This window comes from Crotalus tigris, unplaced genomic scaffold (genome assembly GCF_016545835.1).
Source record: "Crotalus tigris isolate CLP2741 ecotype Arizona unplaced genomic scaffold, ASM1654583v1 scf7180000024472.5447098, whole genome shotgun sequence".
Taxonomy (NCBI): domain Eukaryota; kingdom Metazoa; phylum Chordata; class Lepidosauria; order Squamata; family Viperidae; genus Crotalus; species Crotalus tigris.
In genome coordinates, this window is record NW_024100643.1 from 4,680,807 (window position 1) to 4,695,028 (window position 14,222).

The 14,222-nt window shown below is 38.3% G+C and overlaps 1 protein-coding gene across 1 annotated transcript; it reads right to left on the reverse strand.

The window, feature by feature from the left end:
* Positions 1-112: 112 nt before the first annotated feature.
* Positions 113-13,578, reverse strand: DLX3 (distal-less homeobox 3). The gene is made up of 3 exons (XM_039333121.1): positions 13,080-13,578; positions 10,458-10,648; positions 113-641 (listed from the first exon to the last, which is right to left on the reverse strand). Exons 1-3 carry the CDS (start codon positions 13,408-13,410, stop codon positions 294-296), a joined length of 870 nt encoding a protein of 289 aa, XP_039189055.1. The 5' UTR covers positions 13,411-13,578; the 3' UTR covers positions 113-293.
* Positions 13,579-14,222: the final 644 nt, after the last annotated feature.

Below are 14,222 nucleotides of genomic sequence, written 5' to 3' on the forward strand. Positions count from 1 at the left end.
GGTAACAGAGTCTTTGATGAAACCGATTTGATTGAGATACAACATGGGCTGCAAGATGTTTCTCTCCCTTTCACATTTCTTTAACCCCCCCCACCCCACCCCATGGTCTCCCCTAATGTCTTAGCCCTGCTGCAGTTCATTTGTTCCTGAGATGAGATGGAACGTGTGCATGCCCTGTGAAACATATCAAAGAGTTTTAACTGGTTGCCTTCTGTTTGCTTCTCCCTCTCTGTCTCCCTCTCCCTCATTCCTTTTTTCCTGCTCCACCTGTTTCATTGAGGAGGGAAAGGAGGTTAATAAACTGCTCCAGGATTGGGAGGAGGCCCTGGAGATGGGTGATGCATAGAGCCAGAAGTGGGCGGAGGTCCCTGTTGTTGTATGTGAGGCCCGTTCAGATTCTGATGATGGAACCAAGAATTGTGATCTTCCAGGTAGCTTGGGGGAGAGTTATAAGAGAGTGGCTGGGGGATTTGGCTCCTGCTGGCTGGGTTATTATGAGTGTTACTGTCCCAGAGGGCAGGAGATGGTGGAGAATTGCAAGCCATGGAGTCACTGTTATTTGGGCTGTGTTCCAAGGGGACCTCTCCATTTTTGTACAATTTCTTAAATTTAGATCTTCGATTCTGGAACCAAATTTTCACCTGAAAGAGAGAAAATTATTATTATTATCTACAAATTATTTTAATTTGTAGAATAGACTGCATTTATTCTATCCTATTCTAAACCAGTCCTTTCTCACCAAAGATAAACCTCTGCATTTCCTCCATCAGCACAAGGAAAAGTGTTGTTTGTTCAGTTCAAGAAGAGCTCTATAGACTTTTCATGAAACAGGTAACAGGCTCAAATTCTGGTATTTTCAGATATGACAACAACAACAACGATGATGATGATGATGATGTTGGAAGGGACCTTGGAGGTCATCTAATCCTCTGGCAGGAAACCTTATACCATTTCAGACAAATGGCTGTCCAGTCTCTTCTTAAAAACTTCCAGTGTTGGAGCATTCACAGCTTCTGGAGGCAGGTTGTTCCACTGATTAATTGTTTTAATTGTCAGGAAGTTTCTCCTTAGTTCTAGTTCTTAGTTCTAGGAAAGACTGGATTAGATAGTTCATAGATTGGATTCAGAATATGGATTCACAGATTGCACTAAACCATGAACTACAATTATCCCTGACTGTAGAGAGCATGCTGGCAACACTTTGTTTTGTTTAGTTTTGACCTAGCATAAATAGAGAATCTAATTACTATTCCTCAATCTAACCCTAAAATGCAGAAAGTTTGTGAGATTAAATCACAACCATTAGCTGATCTCTGCTCTAAACCCCTTCCAGGAATGTGTAGAAGAAAATAAGCATATCCCTGATTCCTTTTGAAAAGTGAAACTCCATGTTAATTTCTAAAATGGTCTACCAACTGATGTATTAAAAGAAGCAGGGAATTGTGGGTCATTGCAAAAAAGTCAGGTGATAAAAGCTTGCTCAAAAGGTTTTACAAGTCTTTCAAGGATGCTAAACATTGGGATTGGGAAGACTGTTATGATGAAACTTAGGGCAGGGCTGGAATAATGGCCTAGCTGGCTGGAAATCTTCCCAATACCATTGTAAAAATGAATGGCTCCATCTACACACCACTCTAGAGAAAGAGTATATGTAAAACAAAGGAAAGTGGGTGGCGGGTAGGAAGAAAGAATAAAGGATCAAAGATAGTAGAGACAGAAACTCTTCCTAATCAGAACAAGGAAGCAGGAAGACTTGGAAACAAAGTCTGTTTTGTTTAACGAGAAACACCCATATTTTTTCTGGAGACACGGGAAATCTCTCCGCAGTTGGTAATCAATGGAAGAACCTGACTGGCTCAAGATTGACTCAGCCTTCCATCCTTCCAAGGTCGGTAAAATGAGGACCCAAACAGTTGGGGGCAATATGCTGACTCTATAGCTGCTTAGAGAGGGCTGTAAAAGCACTGTGAAGTGGCATATAAGTGCTATTACTATTACTATTACTATTACTATGGAATTGGCAAGTTTTTATTCTGAGCAGTCAATTAAATTGCAGCTATACTGACTGGTTGATAATTCCTTAACCTGCAACAGGATAGGATTGTGAACTCACAAGAACAGATCAGATGATTTAATCTGAAATAAACCAAAATCCTCACAAATTGTTGATAACTGAGGAACAATCTCCAGTCTCATACTTTTTATATGTGTGGACTTCAACTATCAAAACCCAAACAAAAGGAAAAATGCCTATATGGACCTTTTTAGTTCAAGTAAAGTGCATCAAGTCTACTTCTGCTCAAACTGGAAAGGTACAATGTGTCAGAATATTTTTCTAGTAAAAGAACTGCAATTAATACATGATTCTTCCACTAGTGTTCCATTTTAGAGGGTGAAAAATATACAAAAGGAGGAACTACGCTAAACCATATGAGTGTATGCAAGCATGCATGCATGCATGTGAGATAATAAAAAGAACAACAGAAGGGAAAATACTAAATCAGAAGTGGAAGGACAACTGATAGACTCAGAGAGATCATTGAAATTTATAAGATTAAAGAAAGAGCTCCCCCTCATGTCCAAAGACAACTACATTCTGGGTATTTCTTTCATTTTCTAAAATGTGACCTTAGAAAAGTTCCTACCAAATTAGGATGGAAGTGATGAGACTTCCATAATATATATTGATATATTTTAATTAAGACACGTCAAAAACTCGCAGCCTGTGCATCTTGACAATAGTTGCAGAAAAACACTACTGACAGTATAAAATTTGGGCAGGGAAAACAAGAAATATTTGGCCAGTGAACTACATATTAATTTGCAAAATATGAAATTAATGCACTCTTCACTGTAGGTCTACATTATGATTTAGAATGTACACATTCATGGGACTTTTGTTTTTATTGGAAAAAAAGCCAATCTATTGGGCGAGGGTCAGTTCAATGACAAAAATTTCTAATTCCCAATAATTTAACAATAGAAGTAATAAAATGTCTACCATAAATTTAATACAGAAATGAAAATTTAAAGTAACTAAAATTGGGGGGGTGGGGGTGGAAAATATATGAAATTTAATTATGAGTATTTGTTGCTAGCAAAAACTCTGACTGATGGGGTTAGGGGAGTTCTGTTAAAATGAATCCTTTGGTGCCTTTCCAAAAGTCAGCTGGACTTTCTTGGTTTATTCGCTTCTCATCCAGAACTGAAGAAGTGTCTTGGATGAGAAGTGAAACATTTTCAAGGAATAAATCAAGGAAGTCCAGTTGTCTTTTGGAAAAGCATCTTTGGGACAACCATGACCTGCATGATTGAGAATCTCTATAAATATTAAAATGAATATTCCACAAGATTAAAGCTGACTTTTTTTTTTACTCCAAGTTCAGCAAATCACTAGAGAAGCTTATGACACCAAAGTGAGGGACTATATCTCATTTGTCATAGATGGCTGTAAGTATATTTTAATACCTCTGGAGGAGGTTGGGTTATGAAATTCACACTAGACAATGTATTTAGGCAAATAGTAGGATCAGAGCAGGAAATGCAAGCCAGCATGGACAATTCGCAGCCGCTTGTGACAACTTTGGCCTCTTCATCAACACGAAGAAAACTGAAGTGATATATCAGCCAGTTCCAAAAACCCAATATCAAGAGCCTACCATCATAGTAAAGGGACAAAAGCTGCAAGCAGTGGACCAATTTACGTATTTTGGTAGTACCCTCTCCCGTGCAGTGACAATTGACAACGAGGTCAACTTAGAATTGCCAAGGCAAGTTCTGCATTTGGCAGATTGCGGACTAACGTGTGGAACCGCCATGGAATAAGCCTTGCTACTAAGCTTAAAGTTTACCAGGAAGCAGTGCTAACTACCCTGATGTATGCTAGTGAGACCTGGACAGTGTGCAGGAGGCATGTTAGGCAACTGAACTACTTCCACATGCCTTCGTATAATTCTGAGGATCCGGTGGCAGGATAAGATACCAGACACAGATGTCCTCTCTAGAGCAGGCTTATTATCAATTTACACTCTGTTGATGAAAGCCCAGATGCACTGGGCAGGCCATGTTGTAAGGATGCCAAATCATCACATCCCTAAACAGCTCTTCTATGGTGAGCTGTTTTAAGGAAAACGATCGCACGGGGGACAAGAGAAGCGATACAAAGACATGCTGAAAGCCTCTCTCAAGTCCCTGGATAGTAACACCATCTCTTGGGAACTTCTGGCGCATGATCGACCGACATGGCGCACCTTGGTGTACCAGGGTTGCCAGACATATGAACACAGAAAGACAATCTCGGCACAAGAGAAGCGAGCACTCCGCAAAGCCAGAGCTGTAAATGCTGAAGTAACAGTGTCTACATTTCTTTGTTCAGTATGTGGTAGAACATTCCGTGCTAACATCGGTCTTATCAGCCATCTACGGACACATCGTTGATGGCCCATAATCTACAAGATGTCAAGGTCCTCATCGAAATCGATGGACGAACAACAGATATAGTACATTTAATTCAGCATTGTGTAAGATGATTCAAGCAAGCTAAACATGGAAAAAATGCAAGAGAAGAAAAAATTCTTGCTTTGATAATCACATGGCTATCTCATATTCAACAGGAACAAAACCAGTCCCGTATGGGAAAAACTTCAGATGATTCAGACAAATGAGCAAAGCATCAGGCCACCTCCTGCCTCCCCCCCAAAAAAAGTCTAGAAAAAAAACTTGGGTCAGTGACCATGGTGACCCTCGGGGAAAATTCCTTCCTGACTGTCATGGGGCAGTTTGTGTTTGTAGGAACAAAAACTCATCTGTACACCCCGAGAGTATTTTGTTGGGTGCAATTTTCGATGTGTCAGGTTGCCACCACAATGCTATGCTCTTGACCTATCAGAATCCGGAAGCACGCCAACTTGCTCCCTTAATTTAGATCAAAGCAATTAAGCAGCCTTGTTGTCCTCAGGGTGCTTGGGTGGCTCCACATTCCAGTCCAGCTTCTTAACCAGCCCCTCATGACCTGCTTAGGAGGGAAGGCTTGTGGGAGAGGATGACACACAAGACAGCTTCATGTGTGAATGTGGGAGCTGAAACAGAGGAAGCTAACTCTGTTGGGTGTGTGCGTATATGTATCACCAATCACACATGATGTTTGGTTTACAGCTGTTTAAGAATATTGTGTTGAGCATAGTGAGTGAGCATTTGACAAAAGGCTGGAATATTTTAATAGGAGTCCAAAGACTTTAGTTTTCCTCACATTCATTAAGCAATAACTTCTCCACAGAATTAAAGCTAGGTTTGCCTAAAATACAAGCTTATGATAAATGATACCTTTTTACTTTGGGAACTACCCTCACGTTTTCTGAATTGTGATTGAGAAAAGAAAAACTCATTCTCACAAATGGATTTACCTGCTGACACCTTCAACCTGCTGAGGTCTCATTAACACAATTTATGTGCAATTAATTAGTTAAATTTGTCTAATATGAAACAGATCCCAGTCTCATTCTTTCTCCGTTGCTTTTCTCCTCCTATTCTGGAAATTGTTTGAAAAGCAAGTTATATCAGGATAAAGGTAGTACATTTCTCACATTTTACACCCTCTGTAACCTATTTATCAAAGAATGTACTCAGGACAATGAAAAAAAAACCCTGCTTTGACTCTGGCTATATTTGTAGGAGAGAGGGGGAGGAGGGAGGGAGGGGGGAAATCAGAAAAGAAACAGTCATTTGCACTATCCTATTAACATAGCCTAAATATCTTGTGGTCTTTCAATCAATCTTCTGCAAATGCCAACCACTGACAAATTAAACTATATCAGCAGGAACTTCTGTAGGAGAGAGAATTCCTTCGGTTTATATAAGGGTCATTCAGAAGACTTCAGTTTTTTTTCTTTTTGGTGGACTACCTACCAGTTTATCAATACTGTGTCTTAAAATGGTACCCTGAGCATTTCTTATGTCATTCTATGATTCCAACTAACCCTGATGTTGACCATGGTGGCTACTACTAATGTGAGAAAGTCAAATGAGTAGTACAAAAACCCTGATCTCTGAACTAAAAGGAACTTTCCATTATTTAAAATGAAACACTAAATCTTTTTTTCTAATCCTCTATTTAAGTTGATGTTTTTTAACTTGGCAACTTTTAAGATGTGCAGACTTTGCTGGCTGGGGGATTTTGTTTGGCTGCAGACCATGTTGGCTAGAAATTCTAGGAATTGAAGTCCACACATCTGAAAATTGCCAAGGTTAAGAAACACTGGCTTAAAAGAGTGCTTTGGGCACTTATAAAATGATAGAAATGTATTGTGGGTATTTTTCCCAAAAGGGAAGTTGCAATCTTAAAGTTTGAGAAACATTGATTTAAAGGAAGGCTATGGTCCTCTTCATACTTACTTGGGAACAAGGCAGTGGTGGGATTCAGCCAGTTCCCACCACTTCAGCAGAACCAGTAGCTAATTTTTTGTTGCCCAGGCCCAGAATGGACTTCCGGAAGCGGCATCCACACAGAGAACCGATTGTTCACATATTTGAATCCCACCACTGGAACAAGGCTCACTGAACATAGTGAATGAGATCCAGATCAAATCATGTTTAAAATAGATCCATTATAATAAATGGACTTCAAATAAGTTGTGATTAACCTAAGTCCTATTCCATTCAAAAGATGCGTTGTTCATGATTATGTCCAGATCCAGCTAATTATTATTTCAATCCAATAAGGCAATGCAAAGTACATTATTATCTAATGTAATTCTAAGCATCCAGGACTCAGAAAGAGACAGAGATCTAATATTTTACTTTGAGGATATTTGCTAGATAGCTATGGAATTAAATATAAATACACACATTACTAATATGGATTTCTTTTTATAGAAGTGTGTTAAATATTTAAAATCTAAGATGACCATCTAATTCAAATTATTTGAGAACAATCTGCAAAAAATGAATGGTGAAAAGGGCATTCTTGAGATAGGTGATACTTTTCATATAATTTTATAGATTCTAAGACTCGGCTCTAAAGAATCTAGTAAAGATAGGCTCAGATTAGGTTTTTTTTAAAAAAAATATTTTAATTGTATTATAACTTTTATGTTATTATTGAATGACATTCTGATTAAAAGTTAAACCCTGACAATCAAAAAGTATATTTTACCTTGATTTCATCCCTGCCTAAGGAGTCACTCTTTGGCAATCCAGCGTTGTGTATTATTTTTCTATTTCTTTCATTTAGACATATCTAGGCAGCATTAAACTGGATGACTACTAGATGGCAGTAAAGCTTCTTATATCTCGTTGCTGCTCTCTTATGGTTGCCTGAATTTTTGCAGGCAAGATATGGTATAGCCCAGGGGTAGGCAACCTTGGCTCTTTTATGACTCGTGGACTTCAACTCCCAGAATTCCTGAGCCAACCATGCTGAGGGAAAGAGGAAAGGTTTCCAAGCTGAGCCATGCTGGCTCAGGAATTCTGGGAGTTGAAGTCCACGAGTCATAAAAGAGCCAAGGTTGCCTACCCCTGGTCTAACCTCATATATATTTATTCATTTATTAAAGGGAATTTTCAGAACCATTTAGTTTTAGCCTTGTACTTACTAAGCTCCTAAACTTGTGATCCTGTTTCACTTTGGGGCCATATAACTTCATTTACAGCATCAAGGGCTACAGATGAAAATATAAGAGTTTGTTAGGGGATGGAGTATGTTTGTTGTTCCTTCTGTTTTTCCTGTTTTTGTTTCGTATTGTTTTTGCTTCATCTTGAATTAGTTGACTGAATACTAGGATAAATGAGAGGGGACCATTAATTTTCTCTAGATTGCAAATTGCCTATATAGTAGAGACAAGTAGCTTGGGCTCTTACAACATGTCAGGCTAAAATAAAATTGTCAATGTAGTCGTGTAAAATTAATCAGTACCATTAGTTCATAGTTCAGTGTATCCTTGAATAAAGCCAAAGGGAACAGTGAAAGATGCATCTTGCTTTATTATCCATTGGATGTAGCAAGAAGGTATTTATGTATTTTAAAAACATTTATAATTATAGTGAAAAGTTGGGTGCCTACTGGCTAGGTTTATGTATGCTTCAGTATTCAATTAATCCATTTTCTGAGTTCTCACAATACACTGGCATATAAATTAACCAAATGAATACACAGCTAAGTCACCAATTAAAACTTATTTTAAAAAAACAAAAAAAACCCCATCCTCAGGTTAAGCCAGTCACTGTTTAGTATGTGGGAACCCAGCCCCTGAGGTCTTGCTTTGGAAAATCTGATAAAAAATGCTATTCTCAATTCTACCTACATTCTCCAAATAGAGATATCACTGAAAGTAAGAATTACTTATTTTTAGGTTTATTCCTGGGCAATGTCTATAGAATCACAAATGAAGTTAGTATTCCTTTCTGAATGGTTTCACGTAGTATGAAAAGTAGTATTTCTATTTTGGCTTTAGGACTGTTTTACTTTAGTGCGACTATTAAGATTTTTTCTAACGAAAAGATGAATACTGAATGTTACTTTAAAAAGGCAGCGTTCCCTTCTATATATATTATCTCATTGTTTTAGCTGTTATCAAGCAAAATGAAAAACTTTAGAAATAGTTTCAGTCTGACAGATCTTATCCATGCTTGTTTGGAAATACATCCCACTGACTTTGAGTAGGTAGGCTCCAAAGTAAATGTACTAAGACTGCAGACTCATGTATCTATTCATGATTTCCCAGAACTTTTCTGCATCTTAATTGCTCCCAAGTAATTTTGCAAAAGATTGTAACTTTGCTCCGAGGCAATAAAAAATGAAATATCATTCAAATCTGTAAATTTAATACAGTGGTACAATAACTCTTCGGCTTCTATTTTTTTAAAAAAAAAATAGGACAATGTCTGTACCAGTGAGACCTGCTAGAGAAACTGGGAACTGAAGTCCAGAAGATCCAGAGGGATCCTGAGTGAGACACTCCTGGATGAGAATCCAGAGTTCCATTCTCAGCTTAACCTGCACTATGGCTGACCCCAGGTGAGTTGTTATTTCCCAGGCAGAGAGGTGGCAAAGAAGCCATGTCTTCTTACCATTAACAGCTCTTGACACAGCTAAGCAAGAAGAGGGACATTCAACAAGTGGAGCTTGCATAGAAATAGGGTCTTCCTAAGATTCCCTCTTCAACTCAACTCTGGAAAGTGAAGTCATCTTTTTCTGCATCTTAACTGTCTTTCAAATGTAGTTCCTGTGTTGCAGAATGGGAGTTTGAGACCCTTTTCAAGGTGCAAAGGACTTTTCTTTTTTTAAAAAAAAATGTATACACAATAAATAAAAACATAGTACATAGAATATCATTCCTTCTGTTAATTGGCAACTAGCAGCCCTTAGACTCACCAAGGCCTACAATAACCAGTTGGCTTACTGATGTTCATCTAAAGACTAACAATGAATTCTTTTTCCACTCAAGCCAACTTCCTTCTCACAGTCATCAATTCTCTTGGCCTAAGCTCAGTTAGCTTCAGGAGGAAAAAAGGGAGAACCTGCCAAAACACATACTGTAGGTTGCCTTGCCCCACCCACATGTTTCCTGCAGCAATGCTTCTTCGCCTCTCTGGCTAGTCAGCATACCATTCTGGATCTTTGGGTCTCAGCCAGATGCAAGTAGGCTACAGGGCTAAAAGGACAGAGAAAAATGACTTCACTCCTTCCCATCTTTGTTCTGTCCCAGCTTGCTTACTGTGGTTCTATTATTACATTTTGTATCTATGACAGCTCATGCTTCTCTAATTAGAATTATTGTCATTGTAAAAGACATCGTGTTTGTCTTCCATATAACAACAGAGGAACTCACCACCTCATTTCTGTGATCCCCTTCATCCTAAGTCATTATTGTGTTATCATAAAATTCACACATTTTTACTTCTCAGTGTGCAAAGAGTTATCTGTTGTAAATGGTTAACAGTCCTGAAAAAGAATATACTCTTTTGTTTTAAAACCACATGTACACATAAAGTAACATATTTAAATAAGTGAGAAGACAAATATGGAAAAATCATTTTCAAAATGTAATGAAAAGAGAATGAATATATTGGATTAACTTTAATAACTAGAAGAAGGTGAACCAATTTGAATTCAGTTCAACCAGTCCGTAAACCCCAAAAGATTATGAAATAATAGTAATAGTAATAATAGTAATAGTAATAATGATGATGATGATGTTAGGCAGAGTATCTGAAACTAATTATGTTATCCTTGGCTTTTATTTAACTTGGCCTTTTACTTTTTCAAAAAACACTGGATTTTTTCCTAATTTTCAAGATCTAAAGCATTGCATTTTGCAGCACTCTAAAATTTTGTTGGAGTTTCAAGGATCTACATTTCTTTACACTCGTGTTTCCAAAACAAAAATGAAAGGCTAAACAAAACTGCACGCGCACTTTTTCTGTCTTGTGATGAGCCTTCTTTCCTGTTTCTAAAGTTTTACCTGAGTCTGGGTCAGTCCAAGTTGTGCAGCCAACTCTGCCCTCTCTGGTAACGCCAGGTACTGCGCCTTTTGGAATCGCCTTTGCAAAGCAGCCAGCTGGTAACTAGAGTAAATTGTGCGGGGCTTTCGGATTTTTTTGGGTTTTCCATTGACCATCCGCACTTCAGGTTCGGGTTCTTCCTTCACTGAAACTGCAAAAGTGAGACAAAAGAAATACGCTGGGAGAAAGAGCCCAAATAGCAGAAAGAAGCGTTGCAATGACGCTCAAAAAGAAAGTACTGCTGGTTTCTAAACCTTTGCTTTGATAAAATAACATCATATGTTCCATCTGCAGAAAACAGGCTTTGTTTCAGGAAATACCAATTCTCAGCCACTGAATTGCTGGATATGACAATGAAAGATAATTTGATTTATATGACAAAAGAACATCCCTTTAAGAAAAGCAATTTACCACAACTCTCCTATAATTGTAAACTTTTGCTCTTTTCAAGGAGACATCTATTACCCCTATTAATTGCTAACAATATCACACAGAACAATCTGTCCTTCCAATAATTTCAAGGACTTGCTGTCCATCTCCCTATTGTCTGTTTTTTTTCTCTGCACTTGTGGAATACAAACAAGATGCTGAAAGAAGCGTTCAGCATCTGCCTCTGCCTTATCACTTCTACCTCCACATTCCTATCTAACAAGGACAATTCTCTCTTCTACGAAAAGTCAGACTAAGGATGAAAGAGGGTCTTAAAGGACTGTGCAAAGGATTCTGGAGATGTGCTGAGCAAATATATTAAAACTAAGCCTTCTTCCCTCAATGGAATTTACTCATATGTAACTCTTATCAAAGGGCAGCTGTATGTAGTTTGTATGAACCTAGTTTGAATCAATCATTGCTTGCTTGTTGATATATATCAGAATAAACTCCTAAATTTCAGAGGCTTTCTACTATGCAATTTACTGAACAATTAGGACAAGATGGAACTTTTATTTAGCTCTCCTTCCTTCTTTTGCTAAATATCTCTCCCCCACCCTTGTTTTTTATTATTTTTCCTCTGATTCTTTTTTCTTTCTTTCAGGCTTTCCTTTCTCTCCTCCCTACCCCTTTCAGTTTTCTTTTTTGTTCCCTTGATATTTCTTAAAAGGACCAAGTTACAGTTCAACAGATGTACATTGCAGTCTAGCTGCTTTGCTCTATCTTAATCTTTCTCCCTCAGAAATGGACTTCTCCATTCTTCTGTTTTGACCTCGCTTTTTTAAAAAAATATTTTCTGTCTCACTAGATGTATTAGATGTATTTTTTTTCCTCCCTGGCAGGAAGCATTGTCCAGTTACATTGGGACAGTTGGAACCACACAACCCCGTATTCCCTTCCTGAAATATTTGTGGGGAATGAGGGCGTAAGTTACAGGCCTCAAACAGTTGTAGCCAAAATCTACATGCTAGTTCTGTTTAAAGATAGAATTCATCATCTTCATCTTTACACCATTATTTTCAAAGTTCTGTATTTTGTCTTTCACTTTTCCAACTTTTATGTTATTCCTTTCCCTGTTTTTTAATTCATAAAAATAAGCAGATGCCCTCACAAACATCAAATTGTGGATGTTGGTATCAAGATTTAAAGCAGCAAAATAACAAGTTTAGCACACATCACAGGTTTCTGTGTGGAAGAGAAACAAGCTACTAAAAATTTAGCACATTTGGCAAAATACTGTTTTAGAAAAAATATGGGTTTTTTTAAAAGGAGGGGAAATTAGATTTTTTTTTTTTGCCTCAGGAAAAAAAGTTTCAGGCTTAGCACTATTTTTTCTTCAAGAAAAAAAATTCAATTCTCACATCCTTAAAAAAAAGATGGAATTTAAGGTATTGTTGCAAAGAGCATTTGTACTTTGTAAATTAAAAAGTAAGCCATGAAATAACACACAAAATTGGAAAAAAATGTGCAGACCTTTTCTCACCTAGGAACGCAGAAGAAATAGTTAAAGGGAAAAGGGGAGAAAGGCTGTTTGATTCTTTCCTATGCTCAGCTTGGAAGGAAAAAAAACACAAATCTTGATCCACAATGGATCAATCAGTTTTCAGTTCTTCAGAGAAACTTCATACCAGAAGGAAAAGCCCCCAACTTTCTATTGTGAATTTCACAATTCCACAAAATCAAGTTTTCAATTGTAAGAGTCCTTTTTATGGCAGAATATGATTTGGGCAAGGGAAAAAGGATGAAAATTGATTTCAGTTATCCCTCAATTGCCTTTTACAGATGGATGGTGGATTGTGCATATGTTTTTACAAAACTCTGAAGGAAGACCTGGGGGAGGAAGGACAGAATCCCATCTAAGGGTTTAATGGTCAATACCAGAAAAGTTTGGATGTCATATGTTACAGCACAAAGGGACTCTGTTCAATTCATTTGTTTGCACTAGGACAATATTTTCTGGCAAGGCAATATCTCTCTCATACACGCTCAATTGCTTATTCACACCCCATTGCTTAAAATATCCCCAACGGGGGGGGGGACAGATTTCATATTCCAAGAGATTACAAGCCATTTAATCTCCCTGAACCCCAAAATAGGGACAGCCATCCACTCAAACTCATACACTCTAGACTTTGATTCAAAAACTTCCTTACCTGTTTCTTGGCTGGGCAACTGCGGATCCCGGAAAGGTCCATATTGTCTATATGAAGTGCTGTAAGGATAGTCAGATTTGGGGGAGTATGTCCCCGTTGCCCCCATCCCATTGAAGTTAAATTGGGGGTGGTATGCATAGTGATTCATAGGTTGAGTATAAGGCTGGGTGGGGTAATATTCATGTTGAGTATGTGGGGTGCTGTAGTATCCCAGGTCCGTGATAGACGATTCAGGAAGCGTAGGGGAGTCTTTGGTGCCTGCATGGCAGCTGATTGAGCTGGAAATGTCAGTCAAAATGCTGCTAATCTTCTTATCAAAGGATCCACTCATGATGAGAAGAGCTCACCAATGGAAGGTCCACCACTTAACCTAGAAAAGAATTAACTAACTGGAGCAAATCCTTTCCACCTTTACCTCCTGTTGAGTAGTCTTACTCAGCCATGGTTCCAGGAATTGTTGCAGTTGTTGCTACCGCTGCTGCTGCTGCTCTTGCCACTGCCTTCCTCTAGAGAAAATGTGTAAGAAATCCAACCGAGCCAGCTTGCTTAAACCCTCTAATTAAGGAGCAGAGAAGGGTGGATGCTACATTCCGATTGGCTCCAGAAATATTGCCTTCAAGGCAAAACATGTTCTTCCCCTCCCTCCCTCTGTCTCTTTCTATCTCTCTATAGTTTTTTTTTTTAAAGAATGGATTAGAAAATAAGTGTGCTCCCCCCCCCCCCCGCAAGCATCTCTTTTTTGTCCTTCTCCTGAGATCGTGAAACTCCTTGAAGGAGCCAGATGCCAGAAGTAGGGGAGTCTCTTCATCTCCCCTCCTTACATGAGGAAAAGGATTTTAGCAGGATGGCAGGGGGAACTATATATTGAAAAGGGAAAAGAAATGGGGAAATTTGCTTGTGGGTGTGCTGAAAAGCATATTTTGTTCAGCTGCTACATTAAGGTGCATTTCAGAGTTAGGAACTGACAAATATTTTCTACTTGTGGGTGGCCTACTTCCAGAAGACCTGCCTGTTCTGTTTCAGCTAGGGTTTCTAAAATTACACACACATACACACACATAGAGAGAGAGACACACACAAATAGGGCATTATTTCTTTAAAAACATGTAAAATAGCTGTTTCTTGTTTAAACTGTATACTGCA

Bases quoted from the DNA above. Each gene is read 5' to 3' on its own strand.
- DLX3 (XM_039333121.1), bottom strand. From the start codon at position 13,410: ATGAGTGGATCCTTTGATAAGAAGATTAGCAGCATTTTGACTGACATT. The intron at 10,649-13,079 runs GTAAGGAAGTTT...TCACTTTTGCAG, and splicing joins GTTGCCCAGCCAAGAAACAG to TTTCAGTGAAGGAAGAACCC. The intron at 642-10,457 runs GTAAAACTTTAG...TCTCTCTTTCAG, and splicing joins TTGGACTGACCCAGACTCAG to GTGAAAATTTGGTTCCAGAA.